Source organism: Delphinus delphis, chromosome 15 (genome assembly GCF_949987515.2).
Source record: "Delphinus delphis chromosome 15, mDelDel1.2, whole genome shotgun sequence".
Taxonomy (NCBI): domain Eukaryota; kingdom Metazoa; phylum Chordata; class Mammalia; order Artiodactyla; family Delphinidae; genus Delphinus; species Delphinus delphis.
In genome coordinates this window covers 17444944-17463491 of record NC_082697.1, presented here as the reverse complement: position 1 = coordinate 17463491, position 18548 = coordinate 17444944, and the positions used below count along the sequence as shown (strand labels likewise).

Below are 18548 nucleotides of genomic sequence, written 5' to 3'. Positions count from 1 at the left end.
ACTCCTTAACACCATACACAAAAATAAGCTCAAAATGGATTAAAGACCTAAATGTAAGGCCAGAAACTATCTAACTCTTAGAGGAAAACATAGGCAGAACACTCTAAGACATAAATCACAGCAAGATCCTTTTTGACCCACCTCCTAGAGAAATGGAAATAAAAACAAAAATAAACAAATGGGACCTAATGAAACTTAAAAGCTTTTGCACAGCAAAGGAAACCATAAACAAGATGAAAAGACAACCCACAGAATGGGAGAAAATATTGGCAAATGAAGCAACTGACAAAGGATTAATCTCCAAAATATACAAGCAGCTCATGAAGATCAATATGAAAAGAACAAACAACCCAGTCCAAAAATGTGCAGAAGACCTAAACAGACATTTCTCCAAAGAACATATACACATTGCCAACAAAGGCATGAAAGGATGCTCAACATCAGTAACCATTAGAGAAATGCAAATCAAAACCACAATGAGGTAACACCTCACACTGGTCAGAATGGCCATCATCAAAATATCTACAAACAATAAATGCTGGAGGGGGTGTGGAGAAAAGGGAACCCTCCTGCACTGTTGGTGGGAATGTAAATTGATACAGCCACTATGGAGAACAGTATGGAGGTTCCTTTAAAAACTAAAAATAGAACTACCATATGACCCAGCAATCCCACTACTGTGCATATACCCTGAGAAAACCGTAATTCAAAAAGAGTCATGTACCACAATGTTCTCTGCATCACTATTTATAATAGCCAGGACATGGAAGCAACCTAATTGTGCATTGACAGATGAATTGATAAACAAGATGTGGCACATATATACCATGGAATATTACTCAGCCATAAAAAGAAATGAAATTGAGTTATTTGTAGTGAGGTGGATGGACCAAAGTCTGTCATACAGACTGATGTAATTCAGCAAGAGAAAAACAAATACCATATGCTAACACATATATATGGAATCTAAAAAAAAAGAAAAAAATGGTTCTGAAGAACCTAGGGGCAGGACAGGAGTAAAGACGCAGATGTAGAGAATGGACCTTAGGACACGGGGAGAGGGAAGAGTAAGCTGGGATGAAGTGAGAGAGTGGCAGTGACATATATACACTACCAAATGTAAAACAGATAGCTAGTGGGAAGCAGCCGCATAGCACAGGGCAATCAGCTCCATGCCTTGTGACCACCTAGAGGGGTGGGATAGGGAGGCTGGAAGGGAGACACCAGAGGGAGGGGATATGGGGATATATATATACGTATGGCTGATTCACTTTGTTATACAGCAGGAACTAACACACCATTGTTAAGCAATTATACTGTAATAAAGATGTTTAAAAAATATGCACAATGTTTTAAATAAAAACAACAGGTTAACATATAGTGAGTGTTGGTGTGGATGGCTCTTAGACAATATGACTGGAAAGTTCCCAAAGGATATGACATTGAAGATGAGGCCTAAAAACTGAGAAGGTACTAGTTCTTCAAAGAATGAAGAAGACAGACATGGATAATACAGCAGCCTGCAAGAGGTCCCTGAAGTGAGAAAAGTATCTTGGAATGTATGAGAAATAATGTCTTAGAAAATGGTCAAGAGAGGAGGGGTAGTTGAAATGTAGCAGGAATGGTCTAACTGTATCTGCAGTACAATGCTACGTTCTGGTTACCCTTTTTTAAAGAAGGCATTGGAAAAAAGGAGTCTGTCTATGAGAGAACAGAATAAACAGGATGAAAGAGATACAGAAATCAGGCCCTATGAGAAACAGAAGTAATTGCATATTCAATATCAATGAGAGATGGCCTGGGTGACCAGGGATGGTAGTTGATACTGTCGTATTTTCTCCAAAAGGCTGACATGGTAAAGAATGATTTGATTTGTTCAAATCAATACAAGTTTCCAAGAGCAGAGAGTTAAGGGGACAGAATTTGGCTTTATAGAAAGGAGAAAATTCTAACAATTTTTCTTGTTCAACAAAGGAATCAACTCTTTCCCTCCAAAGAATTGCAGCGGTCAAGCTGAGGCTATATAATGCCTTGCCAAGAACACTTTATTAGAGATTTCTGTGTTGGCTTCTGGTGTAGATTAGATGACACCTCAAAATCATCCAATTCTTAACCGCTATAGATCTGTAATATTGTTGTATCCAAAACAAATAGTTACAATATGGCCTGATTTGCAAGAAAGACAGATGCTGAGAATTCAGCACCAAAGACAGTGCTTCAACAGGTGGGACCGACCTTGTCATCTGTAAGAAAGCACAGATGGGTAAATGGGATATTGGGTTGGCCCCAAAGCTCGTTCGGGTTTTTCCATAAGATGCTATGGAAAAACCCAAATGAACTTTTGGGCCAACCCAATACTAATCTGATCAAAATTCCAAACGCAAGTGCCTGTGGACAACTCACACTTCATGGAAGTGCCTGTGAGGACTCTGAGGACCATGCTTCATAGTGGACATCATACTCGGACTCTCCATGGTTTTTATAGGGCTGGATTAAATGACTCCACATTTATAGAGTTCACTGTAGAGTTTGTAAAATGTCTTTACTCCCATCCTAATAATAGTCAAGATTTAATGAGTGACCTCCACATTTCTAAACCTAATGACTAATTATTTGACACACGATTTTACTTATTTATTTTTGGTCTCTCCCCTGCTAGAATGTAAATGCTACGAGGGCAGGCATTTTTTGTCTGTTTGGCTTGCTGCTTTATTCCCAGCACTCAAAAAAGATGCCTTTTTTTAGGGGGGGGGGGACATAGAGCGTGTGCTTGCTAGATGTTTCCTTAATTAATTAATCAGTCACATCTAACTCTTTTAATAGGTTACTTAAAAGTCACACAGTTACTAGGGTTTTGTATATAGGCAGTCTGATGGTAAAGGCTGACTATTTAGGCACTCTGCTAAGCTGAAAAAACATCTTTACTATCCACAGAATAACTATATCTGAACCCTAAAATTCTCTTACTCTGTTTTGACTGAAACTTGTAGACGGGATCGGAAGCAATGAAATTGACTGACAGTAAATCATTCAACCTTGCCCACAACCATCCTGCAACAAACGGCCATTTCTGTTTTCCCTTAATTTTTTAAATATAACTTTGCCCTAACCTTTGTTTTTAATCTTCTAGTGATACAGATTTGCTGAATCCTGGTTTTTACTTGACTCAAGACATTTTACCCCTTTCTGAAGGGAGTGAAGCATCACTTAAAAAAAAATATAGTGCTTCTGTTTCTGGCCTGCTTTACAGTTGCTGATTTTCATGTTTACTTATAGTCTCCTTTATTTCTCCCCCTTTTCTTTGCAGATTGTTGTCTTCTGGCTTTTCTATGATAGATTGGAAGGCTGCCTTTATGTTCCAAACAAGTATACCTAAAAAAAATCTTAGTATCAAAAATAAAATAGTCATTTGCTATTCTATCCTGTCTAAAGTGGGATAATTAGCAGATTTTTATTTACATTCATCAATCCTCCAACTCTTTCTTAGTTTTTGTTGACATAAGAGTGAATTACAGACCCAGATCACAACTGTTAACTTTTTACATTATACATCTTTTCTTTAGGTAATTGCTTTTAATATTAACCTCTTTGTAACATGTTTAGAGCACTTATTTAGCATTAATGTGATATTTAATTAGTTTCCATGCTCACTGTGGGTCTTTTTATTTCATATTTCTCTATTCTTGATTTCTTTATTTTGATTCATTGCTTGGTCAGCTGCTCCTTGAATGATTTATCAGAAGCAGGACCTGTGGGACCCTCAGGATGGTGAGAATGTCTTTCTGATGCATTTACACAAGAACAACAACTTGGCTGGTAAGAAATTTGTGGGTTATAACATCTCCTCAAAAATCCTCCAGGCTTAACTGCATTGTCTTCCGCCCTTTATGATATGGTGAAATCTGAGGGGGCCAAGCAGAGATGTGTTAGACCGAGAATGACTTTCCTGCTCCTGTGTCCCTTTCACCCAACTCTTTTCGGTAAAACTTAATACTACACAGTAATTTGAAATGGTGTGTGGTTTTTCTCTTGCTAGAAAAATACAATACTCTGAGTGCCAGCTCCCACAGCTTTTTCCTCTCTGTTCCTGTGAGGCCGACTATACCCTCAAGACACCTGGCGTAAGCACCCATCCAGTTCCATTCCTGCTCGTGTTTCATTACAGCAAACCTTAGTTCCCAAATGGGTGTACCCACGGGGTGGGATCAGAGGCATGAGTAATTAAATGGCTTTGTTTATCTCGGAAGCAGTAGTAGAAACTGCTTCTTAGATGAGGCAGTTTCACAGTGGGGTGACTTTTGCCCAATGGCAAAACCGCATGTCTTGAAAACGGTTTCTATTATATGATGTCTGGGGGCCAAGACCTCCAGCAATCCTCCTGCCTCATCTGCTGTTCTTCTAGGACCCACCATGCTCAGGTTGGGGAAATCTCTCCTGGGGTCCATTTTCTAGTTCCCTAGGTTCTACAAACTTGGTCTGTTGCTGGGTTTTCAGGAGAATCTTGGTAGGAATGCAATAGCAGGTGAATTGAATGAAGCTACGACTCTGCTCCACAGCATGGAAACCCAACAGCACCTCTTGATATGTTCCAAGAGCAGGGAAAGTCATCCCTTCTCAGGGTTGTGCTGAACCAAGAAACTGGCTCATATGGGATGCAGAGAACCAAGAAGAAGATGAGCTCCCAGATGCTTCTGGCCATCTTTATATGTCTTCCTCCACAATACATCAGAGTGTTGCATGCAGAGGTAAGACCAGACGGACAGGTGGAAGGCAGTCTGGCTTCTTTTTGTAGTTTTATACTCTCTGTGAGGAATGCTGCTTGAACCAGTAATGAATGCAGAACTGAAATACCAATGTGGAATCTAAATGGGTATGTGGACATTTTAAATGTTAATTAGTTTCTCAATCCAGGTTTCTCATAAGGTAATGAGTGGCACTGACAGACTAGACTATCTTGGCCACAGGCTGTTCTGTAAGAACTTTAGCAAATCTTGCTTCTGTCTCAGCTTTCCCTTCTCCAGTGAGCCTCTCACTTCTCCAGAAACACTGTGGCATGGCACATAAGATTCCCTTACATTTATAGAAGCTCTCTGAGGGCACATACTACATAATCTTAGTATGAACTATCGCGTCTAGCAAGCGTCACTGTTCATTATCTATTTGTTGAATGAAATATGGCAACCTGAAACAAAACATGTCCACAAAAGCATCCTAGACAGAAAATACTTGAGTATAAGAGGAACTTAAAGATAGTTAGCTTGCGAACATAAGACCAGATGGGTCTGTGTGTATAGAGGGGAAGTGAATGGTGGAAAAGTTCTTATGTAACTGAAGAAAAATGCCACCTGAGAAGGTGATTGCACTGGTTCTATTGGGACCTGAAAGTATGGATCAAGAGCAATGGGTAGAAACTACAATAAACGATATATTTAAGTCAGTTAAAAAAAAGCTTTCTTAGAGCCACAGCCTCCACAAAGATCAGCAAAGTTACCACATAAAGAAGTGAGTTCTCTGTCATTGGAGGTATTCAAGAATAAGCACTAACATCATCAAATAAATGCTGGAGAGCATGTAGAGAAAAAGGGACCCTCCTACCCTGTTTGTGGGAATGTAAATTGGTGGAGCCACTATGGAGAACAATATGGAGGTTCCTTAAAAAACTAAAAATAGAGTTACCATATGATCCAGCAATCCCACTCCTGGGCATATACGCAGAGAAAACCTTAATTCAGAAAGATACCTGCATCCTAATGTTGATAGCAGCATTATTTACAATAGCCAAGACATGGAAGCAACCTAAATGTTCATCATTTGAATGGATAAAGAAGATGTGATATATATGTATATATACATATATATATATAATATATATATATATATATACACACACACACACACACACAATGAAATACTACTCAGCCATAAAAAAAGAATGAAATAATGCCATTTGCAGCAACATGGATGGACCTAGACATTATCATACTAAGTGAAGTAAGTCAGCAAGAGAAAGACAAATATCATATGATATTACTTATATGTGGAATCTAAAAAAATGATACAAATCAACTTATTTACAAAACAGAAATAGACCCATAGACATAGAAAACAAACTTATGGTTACCAAAGAGGAAAGGGGTTGGAGGAGTTTGGGATTAACAGATACATTACTATACATAAGACAGATAAACAACAAGGTACTACTGTATAGTGCAGGGAACTATTTACAGTATCCTGTAATAAACCATGATGGAAAAGAATATGTAAATATAACTGAATCACTTTGCTGTACACCAGAAAGTAACACAACATTGTAAATCAACTATACTTCAATTAAAAAAGGAATAATTATTAACATCAGTTAACTGTGATATTGTAGTATTGACTGAAGCACTGTTTTGTACGTAGGGGGAGGGAGGGAGATATTGGATGACCTTTCAAATCCTTTACAGCCCCGTGATTTTGTAATGTTATGACTGGCACTCCTCAGTAGCCAAAAAAATATTTGACACAAAAAGGTTACCTTGTCTTTGGGAGAAAAATACTTCCTAATGTGACTAACGGTAATGATAAAGGGGTTAGCAGTCACTGATTAAGTAAAACATGTTTAGTGCATTAATAGATATCAAATTTATAGGTATTCTTTTATAGATGAGGAAATTAAGTCTTAGATCTGCATATGATTTGCCCAAGTGAAACACCTTTCTATCCTCTAATACAGGGGTCTCAGAATTTTTTTCTGTAAAGGGCCATATAGTAAATATTTTAGGCTTTATGCAGCATACAGTCTGTCTCAACTACTCAAGTGTACTGCTGGAGCATCAAAGCAGTTACAGACCGTGGAAACGAATAGGCGTCACTGTATGAAAAACCAAAAGCCAAAAACCAACAACGCTTTACTCACAAAAAAAGGCATGGGTCAGGATGATTTGGTCCACGGGCCTTAGTTTGTCAACCTCTGCTCTAAAGTCATGCTGCCTTCTCATTTAAGAATGGGAAAACAAGGCAAGACATGGCCTCCATGTGGCCATACTTACTCCATTTGCTTTGCTGAGTGCCTGGAAGTAGATGCTGTAGCTTTTCAGAGGGGAAAGAGGTGGGTTCCAGTAGCCATTGTATGTCTTGTTGTCACCCACTGTAAATGGCTGGGTGACAGGCAGGTTGGCAGGCTTCAACTCAGCAGCAAAGTAGTGTAGAGAATCGAGGCTGGAGGCATTCCTATAGCTCACCGGCACCGAAAAGCACTCAATGATGTCAGCTGCCCTCCGTGACTTCTGAAGTCGCTCCTCCTTGACAACCAGCTGATAAACACTGGACGGGAAAGAGGAGAGGCAGATGAGCAACCCCCTGGAGGGATGAACTTTTATCATCGTCACTTCTGTCTGCAACTCCCTCCTGAGCTTCAGACTTATAAACCCGCTGTTTTGTAGAAACAGATTTCCATTTAGATGTTCCAAAGCCAGCTCACACTGCGTATGTCCAAAAATGCAACTCAGTTTCAACCCCTACAAACCTGTATGCTCCTCTTCTCCATTTCTTTCCTTAGTGAGGGTAGCACTGCTCATCAAGTGGCCAGATCGTGAAGACGGGGCTCATTCTCATTTCCTGCATCCTTGGTTTGCACTCTGCTTTGATCAACAAGTTCTGTTGACTTGATATCAGCAATCTGAACCTGCCCCTCCCTTTTTTTCTCCTCCCATCAAACTGTTGAGGTTGGGCACTTCCCCACCTCTTAGCTGAACTCAGCTAGTCTCTTTGCCTCTAATTGATTGGATCAACTCACCAGTCAATCCACTGACCTTCCTGAACATAAACACTGTCCCTCTTCAAGCACGTTCATAGGCTCTCCATTCTTCAAACGAGACAATCTAGACTCCTCATCCTGACCTTTGGGGCACTTTGTCTGGCTTCTAGTCTACCCCTCAGACAGTCTTATGGTAAACCCCTCATTGCAGCTGCTGCAGACCCCATGCTATCGCACAAACCTCCTTTGGATCCCAGCCTATGCCATCACCAGTTCGTGCTTCCTCCATCTGCAATGCCCTCTCATTCAACTTCTGCCTGTGGAAGCCTTTCTCTAAAGGCTAAGCCTATCTTTCATCTCCTCTATGAAGCCGGTATAGATCCTCCAAATCTGAATGACTTTCCCCCTACTTCGCTCCTCCACTGTTCGTTAATGGCTATCTGCTCGGGACGGCAATAACATAAGCATGGAACTGCTGTTTCTAGGTCTAGACTGTGACCTTTATGCAGTGGAAGTTGTGGCTTTGTTATCTCTGTATCACTCTCCTCCATCCACATACTGCTCAGCAGGTTGCCTGATACCTACATAGTGATCAGTGAATGCCTGTTCAAATGGACCAAATTGAACTAAAATTGAAAATAAGCATGAAACCCAACCTGACAGGATGCAGAAACCCTAATCAAGATAAACAGTGATTCTTCTGAGCTCCTGTCTAGTGATCTCACACATTCCCTTCAACTTAGAAGGACTGTAAGAAGGTGTTAATGTGTGAAGAGAGATGACGAGCCTTTTTAAAACACCAACTGTATGCCAAATGTGTGGGCTCCTTTTATAAAAGTTATCCTAAATTTTGATAACATTTTACTATCTCTTCAAATGCCCACAGTTTGTAGTTCTCTTGAATAAATGCTTTTTTTTTTTTTTAAGATCTTTATTGCACATATCTCTGGGACTCATGATTTAAGCCAATTATCCAAAGAGTACCTCCAGGAACTTTTGCAAATTAATGAAGTGATTGCAGCAATGGCCTCAAACCAATCATTTAAAGATGACACAGTGAACGAACACACGGTTTATAAAAATGGAACGTGGTGAGTGCTACCATTCTTCAATCAGACTACCCATCTAAAGACACTTGGTTAAGAAGCACAACTTGGTGGAGACAGAGGTACAGGATTATTTAATTAAGGAAAAAAGGCTACAGAGGGACTGACCCAAGGAAACATGACACAATCAATGTGTCAAGTCTTCCCCTGGATCTCCTTGAGCATGGGGATGGTCAGCAATGCGGATGGGAAACAAATGGGCATGTGAGTGCTGCCCCTGGATGAGTGATATGGGAGTGGAGGTGAGCAACAGCTCAATGAGATGCCTGCTATCTGCTGTGCACATCTGGACAAGAACTCAACAGCCCAGAGCGCATGTGAGTGACATGTGAGTGAATGTGGCCAACCTCTCTGGGAGTACAAACTACATCTGAGTATGAACGACGTCCAAATGAGGATCTATAGGACCTGGGTGTCTGAAAGCTGAGCAAACATGTATACTCTCTGAATGAGTGGGGGTAACATCCAGACAAGTGTGAACCTGAGTGTTTGGACACCTAAATAAGTGTGTATGAAATCTGAGTGAGTGTCTCCAACAGCCCAAAGTGTGTGTATGTATTTGTGTGTGTGTGAGACATCCAAATGTGTATATAAAACTGAAGTCAACAGGGCTTCCCTGGTGGCGCAGTGGTTGAGAGTCTGCCTGCCAATGCAGGGGACACGGGTTCGTGCCCCGGTCTGGGAAGATCCCACATGCCGCGGAGCGGCTGGGCCCGTGAGCCGTGGCCGGTGAGCCTGCGCATCCGGAGCCTGTGCTCCGCAATGGGAGAGGCCACAGCAGTGAGAGGCACGCGTACCGCAAAAAACAAAAAAACAAAAAAACTGAAGTCAACAAATAATTAAATTAAATTATGACTTTAATATTCATCCTATCCTCAACCCTGAGGTCTTTTTCAATGGTACCATCACTATGTTTATCAGGTCAGTTAAGCTCAAAACAGTCCCTGAAAAACAGCACAAAGACCCAAGTCCCAAACTCAGGTCATGGGGTGAGAGTGGAGGAGCACCTATGCCAGTTTTCAAGACCTGTATTACTTTACATATAACAAGAATCTCGAGTAAAACTGAAGCTGGCTAGTGTGCTAAGGACTACTTGTTGAGGGTCCATTACTCATGTGACTCTAATCTATGAGGGAAAGGGCAAAAAGGAATTAAGAGAAAAGGAGCAACAGCCTCTTGGGTTCACCTGTCCACGCTTGCAATAGCACCTACAATACTCTACACTGGGCTTGGGGGGCACTCAACCGATCCAGCCCTCACGCCGTCTTGACCAGGTCGGGAGGGACCAACAGCCTCATCCCTAGAAGCAGGACGTTGGAAAGAGCTATGGGTCCCTGTTTTCCCCTGAGGCCCAGCCTATCCCTAATCACCACTTGGGTTAATCCCACCCACACGAGAAGACCTCTGTCTCTGTTTCTCAGCCCAGAACTCTCATGCCACCCTTGAATCCTTCTGTCATCCTTACCCCAAAACCTTGGGAGCTTCACTGGGGCTGGATCCCACTCCCTAGAATCATTCTGTTGTCCCTGTCCCTCCGATAATGGGATGGATCAAGAAGCGTCACAAGGCTGGCCCGAGGGCTGCCCATGAGTGGCATGAGATTCTGCAGTCGTGGACAGCCAAGCAGTGGGGTTTTCGCTGAGCTCTGACACGTGAACGCTGCCAAGGGCTACAGAGAGAGGCAAATCATCTCTCCAGGGGTCAGCCTGCGACCCCACTGCCCCCTCCTCCCCACCAATCTGATTATTGAGGACTCACTTGTCAATTCAACCAAACTCAGCGGCCCGATTACAGATGAGGAAACTGAGGCTGAGTGCCACATGGATATCAAACAGCAGCAAAAGTAGAAATCCAGACCCACGGTCAGTTCAGTATCCTTTCTTTTTCTCTACCTTCCTTCTTCTTCCATAAGCCAACAAAATGTGCAGAGGGCCTTCCAAGCATTTTTTTTTTGTTTTTTTTGCTTGGTAGCTGAAATTGCATAGCTCTATTCCACCCAGCCTCGTCTGAAATCACGAAGACTAGCAAAGGACATTTTTGGGGTTAAACTGTGCTGTCAACATGTGGTTCACATACAATTGGGATCCATGTGCCAGAGCACACCCAGCAGCTTCCTGAGGCCCACTGTGTCTGTAGTCTGTCCACGCAGAGGCAAATCTACAACTGCAGCCAGAAAGCTGTAAACCATTTCGTCATATGAATCTTTTTTTGCCAGGGAATGCAGCCTCTCTCAAAGATCTGGGAGTTCTGACTAAGGGGAAGGAGGTAAGAAATGGCTGAGCAAGTTATGCGACTTTCCTGTCCCTGAACTACATACTGTAGGAAGCGGTGGGAGAAAAACGAGAGAGGGGGCATTATTTTTGTTTCTGAGGTAACTTCATTCTCATCAGCATTCTCTTGAAAATATATTTATCGAAGCTCTTTTCAGCTCGCTGGTGATGATTAAATCATACCTAAATGAGACTACCCACCCTCCCCAGCCCAAGTCATTATCTCTAGTGCAAAATAAGTGGTTAGAATAAACTATTCAGGATCATTTGTAAAAAGACAGGATTTTTTTTAAGTAGAAAATTCCTGATAGTACGAGAATAACTTATTCTTTTCTACGCTTACCTCACAACATACAATGTTTACTCATACATTTCCCCCTCCTGTGATATCTTTTCTATTTCTCCCAATGAGAAGGTGGACATTTATGACCACATTTTCTGCATAATTTATTATAAGGGTCTCTTCTTTCAGGACCCTGAAAGCTAGGCTGCAACCTCACCTCAATGCATAAGGTCAAGGGGTATTTGTACCTCTTTCACCTCCTTAGCTTTGGTTTCCTCACCGTCAATGTCCATTGTTCATCCTCTTTCTACAGTGACTGATACGCTCCCTCCCCTCTCCTCCCTGACTCTTCAGACCCAGGCTTGCCAGCAACTTCTATATTTTAGTTTCAGTGTCTCCTGAGACAAGAATACTCTACTCTGGTCCAAAGTCCAAGACCCCAGCTCGTAGAGGTCAATAGCCTTAGATGCCTTTAAGAGCAAAACCTGCAGGAACCTCTGCAGGCTTTGGAAGAACCCTACGGCTGGACTCTCATGCCTCCTCTGCTTTACGAATTAACAGTTTAGAGGATGACTCACGCTCCTCTGACCAGGTACCACTGAGGGGCACCAGGGACCTATCAGACCCATGCCTCCATCATAGACACATCCTGTGGCGCCCTTTCTATATCCAGGGAAGATGTTTCCAGCCAGAGGCTGTATCCATTCAGAATGTTGAAGTCAGAAGACAGATAGAGAGTATGCTGCCCAACTTCAGAAAGTGGCATATTTGAGCCAATGTTCTCCCAGAAATAGGTTTGTTTTAGTTCAAGTTCTTCTAGAAACAGACCCTCAGCTAAAGTTTCAATACAAATAATCTGTTAAAGAAGTGGTCCCAGGAGAAAGCAGTAAGGGAGTGAGGGAAGAGGAAAGAACAGGGCAGAAGCTAAGTAAGAATATGATTTCAAGCCAAGGTCCCAGACTCAATCTGATCCCATAGGGAGCTCCGGAGCATAAATTGTGCCCCCCAGTTTGTCTTATCTCAAGCCAAGGGTATTTGAGCCTCTGATACCAATCAGTTATTGGTTATGGGCCCTCCTGCAGAGACAAACTCCCAGGTACTCGCAACTTTGTGGGTCAAACAAGGTGGCTCTGGTAGCCTAACGGCAACCCTTCAAAGATGGTCACGGTCAAGGGCCATTTGCATCAAAGCGCATAGAATATGGAGGATGGGCACATTGCAGGAAAGGGGAGATGAGGGGACCTCTATGAGCACCAACAGTTCCCCTACAGGGCACCTATGACCAATGACCACATGGGACTTGCATAAGAGCAGAGATCCAGTTAGGCAAAGTATTTTTCAACCTTTGTTTTCAGCCCAACTCTGCTGAGGCATATGGTAACATTCCATCAATCACAGTGGCTTCTCCACCAAGATTTCTTTTTTTTTCTTTTATAATATTATTTATTTATTTGTAAATTTGATTTACTTTTATAGCTGAAGTAAGTATAGTATTATACTTTTATAGTTATATAAGAGCCACAGGTACAAGAAGTTGATAAATATGTACAAGTATAAAATATCTAAGTAAGTGTAAAATAAAAATAGTTTTAAGTCCCGTGGAAGCCCCTTCAGGCAGCTCCCACATCCTTTGGTGGCCCCACTGATCACTGAGCACACCCTTGCTTGTAGGCACCACAAGATGTTCAAGGTTCACCTGTGCCCTCCTTCCCTGGAACCACAATCAGGCACTTCTGGGCACCAAGTAAGCTCATTGTACTGTTATACAATTGCTTCTATGCCCTTCAACTGGACAGAATTAAGGAATACAGTTTTTAATTGAAGTATAGTTGATTTACAATTTTGTGTTAGTTTCAGGTGTGCAGCAAAGTGATTCACTCATACATATGTGTGTGTGAATTCTTTTTCAGATTCTTTCCCATTATAGGTTATTACAAGATATTGAATATAGTTCCCTGTGCTATACAGTAGGACCTTGTTGTGAAATACCTTTTTAAACATCGTAAGTTCATACTGATTAGTTCATACTGGTATTGCCAATTCAAATCCAGTAATATAAGATTCTTCGTTACCTTTCCCATATTTGTTTTTCCAAATTCCTACACCAAGAACCCTCATTTTCAATATCAATATTTTACTCATATACATTGTCACATGACACACATAAAATAGTTTCACAATTAACTCATCAACACTACAACCAACCTCAAAACTTATAAGTACAGTTCAAGATTTCTGAACTGCCCTGCTCTAGTTCCCTCCCAGATGGTTCAGTCCTAAAGCCATTAGACAGGGCAGAGCAAGCAGGCATCTGTACATGACGGGGGAAGCCATGGTGGCCCAGAGTAGGGAGTGGAAGCCCACCCAGCATCTCTGAGTCTGTTTCTGGAAGAACCCAACCTAAAAGACCTCTATATGCCTCAACTTCCTCATATTTAAAAATCAGGGTGTGGGCCTTCTTGAATGGTGGAGTGAGGAGCTCAGCACATTCTCTCTCCAAAGAGCAATGATTAAACTGAACAGTATTAGCAACGATAACAATTTTAGTAGTGACTGGAGGAAAATTTATAGCCTTAAATAACTATGTTAGAAAAGAAGAAAGATCTCAAATCATTAATCTAAGTATCTACCTTAAGACAGTAGAAAAATAAGAGCAAACTAAACTCTAAATAGGCAGAAAGAAAACAAGAATAAAAATTAGAGTGAAAATCAATAAAAGAAAAGTTGGTTTTTGAAAAGATCAACATAATTGGCAACTCTTTCTCTACACTGATCCAAAGACAAAGAGCTATGACATAAACTAACAAAATCAAGGATGAAAGAGGAGGCATCACTACTGAGCCTATAGAAATTTTAAAAATTACAAGGGAATGCTATGAAAAACTTTATGCCAAATAATAGACAACATAGATGAAACAGATAAATTCGTAGAAAGACAACTTGCCAAAATTGACTCATGAAAAAATAGAAAATTTCAATATACTCATAACAAGTAAAATAACTGAATTAGTAATTAAATTCTTCCCTCAAAAAGCCCCGCCCATATGGCAAATATTAAAACAATAAATAGTTCTGATATCCAGAAAATAGGAAATGCATCCTGACTCATTCTGTGAGGCCCTGATATCAAAACCAGAGTAATACATTACAGTGAAAGTAAACTACAGCATTATCCTTCATGAATATAGATCTAAAATATATTTAACCAAATATTAGCAAACTATATCTAGCAACATATGAAAAAGATTATACATCATGACTAAGTGAGATTTATTACAGGAATGCAAGGTTGATTTAATATCCAAAATCAATTAATGCAATACACCATATTTTTCAAATAAAGGGAAGAAACATCATGATAATTTCAACAAGTTCAGAAAAAATATTTGAAAAAAATCCAATGCATATTTATGATAAAAAAGTACTAACAAACTAGGAATAGAAAAAAACAACTTTCTAAATTTGGTAAGTCCATCTACAAAATACATAAAACTAATATCATACTCAAGGGTAAAAGATCAAATGCTTTCCCTTTAAAATCAGGAATAAGACAAGGACATCTGTTTAACATTGCACTAGAGATTCAAGCCAATAAAATAAGGCATTGTCCTAGAGATTCTAGTCAGTGAAGCTAGTTAATTCATTAATTAAAGGTACCCAGATTTGAAAGGAAGAAGTAAAACTTTTTACTTGCTGGTGACATTATTCTGTATGTAGAAAATTCTAAAGAATACACACACACACACACAACTTGAAATAAAACAATTTCAATAAGGTCACAAGATATAAGACCAATATACAAAAATGAATTATCTTTATCACTAGGAAAGGACAATCTGAAAATGAAATTAAGTAAACAATTCTATTCACAATAGTATCAGAAAGAATACCAAAAAATAAATCTAAACAAAAGATGTAAAATACTTAGACACTGAAAAGTATAAAAAACTGCTGAAAAAAATGAAGAAGATCTAAATAAATGAAGAGACAGTCCCTGTTTATGGATTGAAATAGTCAATATTGTTAAGATGGCAATTCTCAACAAATTTATCTATAGATTTAAAGCAATCTCTATCAGAATCCCAGAAGACTTTTCAAAAAAACAAGCATCTGATAAATTGGATGTTATCAGATTAAAAAAAAAATTGACTTCAAAAGACACTATTAAACCAATGAAAAGACAAGCTACATATTGAGAGAAAACATTTGAAAGGTATGCAAGGTATGCAAGGTATGATGACATATCTAACATACATAATGAAACAATACAACTCAATAATAAAAACACTAACAACCCAATTTAAAAATTGGCAAAAGATTTGACTAGACATTTCACTAACGATAAAATACAAGTGGTTTATAAACTCATGAAAAGATGGTCAACCTTAAGAGGTGTGGCCAAGATAGTGGTGTTGGAAGACCCTGAGCTCAGCTCCTCCCATGGGCACACCAAAATTACAACTATTTACAGAGTAGTTATCTATGAGAATGACCTGAAGACTAGCAGAAAAGATTTTCCACAACTAAAGATATAAAGAAGGAATCAAACTTATATGTGGAATCTAAAAAATAATACAAATGAATATATATGCAAAACAGAAACAGACTCACAGATACAGAAAACAAACTAGTGGTTACCAAAGGGAAGAGGCAAGGGGGAGGGGCAAAGTAGGGGTATGGGGTTAAGACATACAAATTACTATGTATAAAATAGATAAGCAACAAGGATATATTGTACAGCACAAGGAATCACAGCCATTATCTTATAATAACTTTTAATGTAGTACAATCTGTAAAAATACTGAATCACTATGCTGTATACCTGAAACTAATATAATATTGTAAAGCAACTATACTTCAATAAAAAAATTTAAAAAATAAAAAAAAGAACAAAAGAAAATAAGACAACAACAATTAAAAAGAAACCACTCCCCTCCCCACTTAGAACAGCTATCAGTAAAAAGACAGACAATTGCAAGTGTTGACAAGGGTATTGGAAAACTGGAGCTGTCATACATTGCTGTGAGAAAGTCAAATGGTGCAGTTACTTTGGAAAATAGTCTGGAAGTTCCTTAAAAAGGTAAACATAAAGCTACCATTCATCCAGCTATTCCATTCATAAATACTTATCTATGTATGTCTATACATAAACTTGTATACAAATGTTAATAACAGTATTATTCATAATAGCCAAAACACTAAAACAATCTAAATGTCTATCAAGTGGTGAACAGATAAACAATATGTGGTATATCCATATAATGAAATATTATTCAGTAATAAAAGAAACAATTTACTAATATACTCTACAGTACAGATGAGGGTCAAAAATATTATGCTAAATGACAGAAGCCAGATGAAAAACACTTTATATACTGTATGATTCCACTCACATGAAATGTCAAGAAATGCAAATTTATAGAGACAGTAATCAGATTAGTGTTTGCCTGGGACTGCAGGTGTGAACAGGAATCAACTGCACTCAGGCACAGGGTATTTTATGGTGTGATGAAAATTTTCTAAAATGGGACCGTGGTGATGGTTGCACAACCCTACAGATTTACTGAAAATCATTGAATTGTACACTTAAAACTGACTGAATTTTATGGTATGCAAATTATACCTCAATAAAGCTCTTAACGAAATGAGGGAAATGGACTGAGTAATCCTGAATGTTCTTTCTCCCTTCCAAAGAGTCTGTGCTTTAGTATTCAATGATGCACACATTTCAATACAGAAACGCTATGATAAACTTTCGGCATTATTGTACAAGATGGGCTAAGAAACAAGTGTGAGCTTTGTAATCCCCAACAGAATATAGCTTTGCAATTACATTCCGCACCTTAAAGGTCACTTGGAACTATGAAACTGAAATTTACAAAGATATGTCTTAGTTAGCCAACCTTTACTCCAAGGGTCTGGGAATTCCTGTTTTTGTTCACGATTTGCTTAGTCACAATAGCCATTAGAGGAGGCAAGGAAATGGGGAGAGGAATACATTTGCAGTTTATCATCAGAATACGTGCATGTGCATCTTTCCCTGGCTTCTGACTAGCTGTGTGATCTACTGCCCACTCTTTCATGTACTTAACTCATTTATTCATCAGGTTATTTATTGTACGACTACAGTGTAGCAGGTTAAAATTTGAATGTAATATGGCCCCTGGGCACTGGGAGCTCAGAACTGAGATGGGGGAAACATATATTAACTGTTCAGTACAGTTCAATATGGGGAGGGCAGAAGGAGGAGCCTGGCCAGGGAAGGATTCTGAGAAGAGGGTTGCTTACAGGATAGTGTGAGGGTTAAATGGGATAGTGTGTCTAGAACATTCTTTCTACAGAGTAGAGTGCTTTTCCTAAAAGTTGGCTGGAGCCAAAACAACTGCTGCATGCATTATTATTACAGTGTTATCAAATTAGACCACAAAGATTTGCCTTGTTTTCCATTTGGACTCTTCTCCTGTGATTGAACTGCACTTAATACATTTAACAAAAGTGGATTTTGAGCAGAAATTTAAAGGAAGAAACATATGTTGTGTAAAGGGGCCATAACAATTCAAATGAAGAGTTCAAATTAAGTTTTAATTATTATCAGATAAAATCAAAAGAAACCTTAAAAGGAGAAACCAGACAACCATCTCATGATGGCTAGAGTGCCATATCTTCTTCTCAAATATTTAAAAGAAGTATAACTAGCATTAATTGAGCATGTACTTACTGGGGTGGAGATATTTTTTAAACCATAATGCAGAAGACTTAGCCCTCATGTATTTTCTCTTAATCACTGGTCCTCTCTCATTCACAATACGGTACATAAGCAATTCCCATGGTTCTAATTTCAATACATATCCAGAATCTGACCACTTCCATCACCTCCACAGCTACTACCCTATCAAGCCCCCATGATCTCTTCATTGGATTACTGCCATAGCCTACCAACTGGTCTTCCTGCTTCCAATCTTGCCCCCAACAATCTCAAAACAGTGGCTGGAGTGACCCTTTAAAAACATGACTCAGGTCACGACACTCCTGTGCTCAAAGCCCTGCTATGCCTCCCACCTTGTGTAGAGTAAAAGGCAGCATCTTTACAGTGTCTCCAAGGCCCTCTGTTATGAGGCCTCTTTGCTGTCCTTTGAATACCCTATAGG

General features: G+C 39.6%; 1 protein-coding gene across 2 annotated transcripts in view; it reads right to left on the bottom strand.

Annotated features, from left to right (window-relative positions):
* Positions 1 to 18548, bottom strand: part of PTPRT (protein tyrosine phosphatase receptor type T) — a 1079376-nt gene that overhangs the window by 237305 nt on the left and 823523 nt on the right. For both annotated transcript variants that reach the window (XM_060030771.1, XM_060030772.1), the window contains exon 12: positions 7035 to 7308. In XM_060030771.1, the coding sequence (XP_059886754.1) occupies positions 7035 to 7308 (274 nt within the window). The remainder of the gene's footprint in view (positions 1 to 7034; positions 7309 to 18548) is intronic.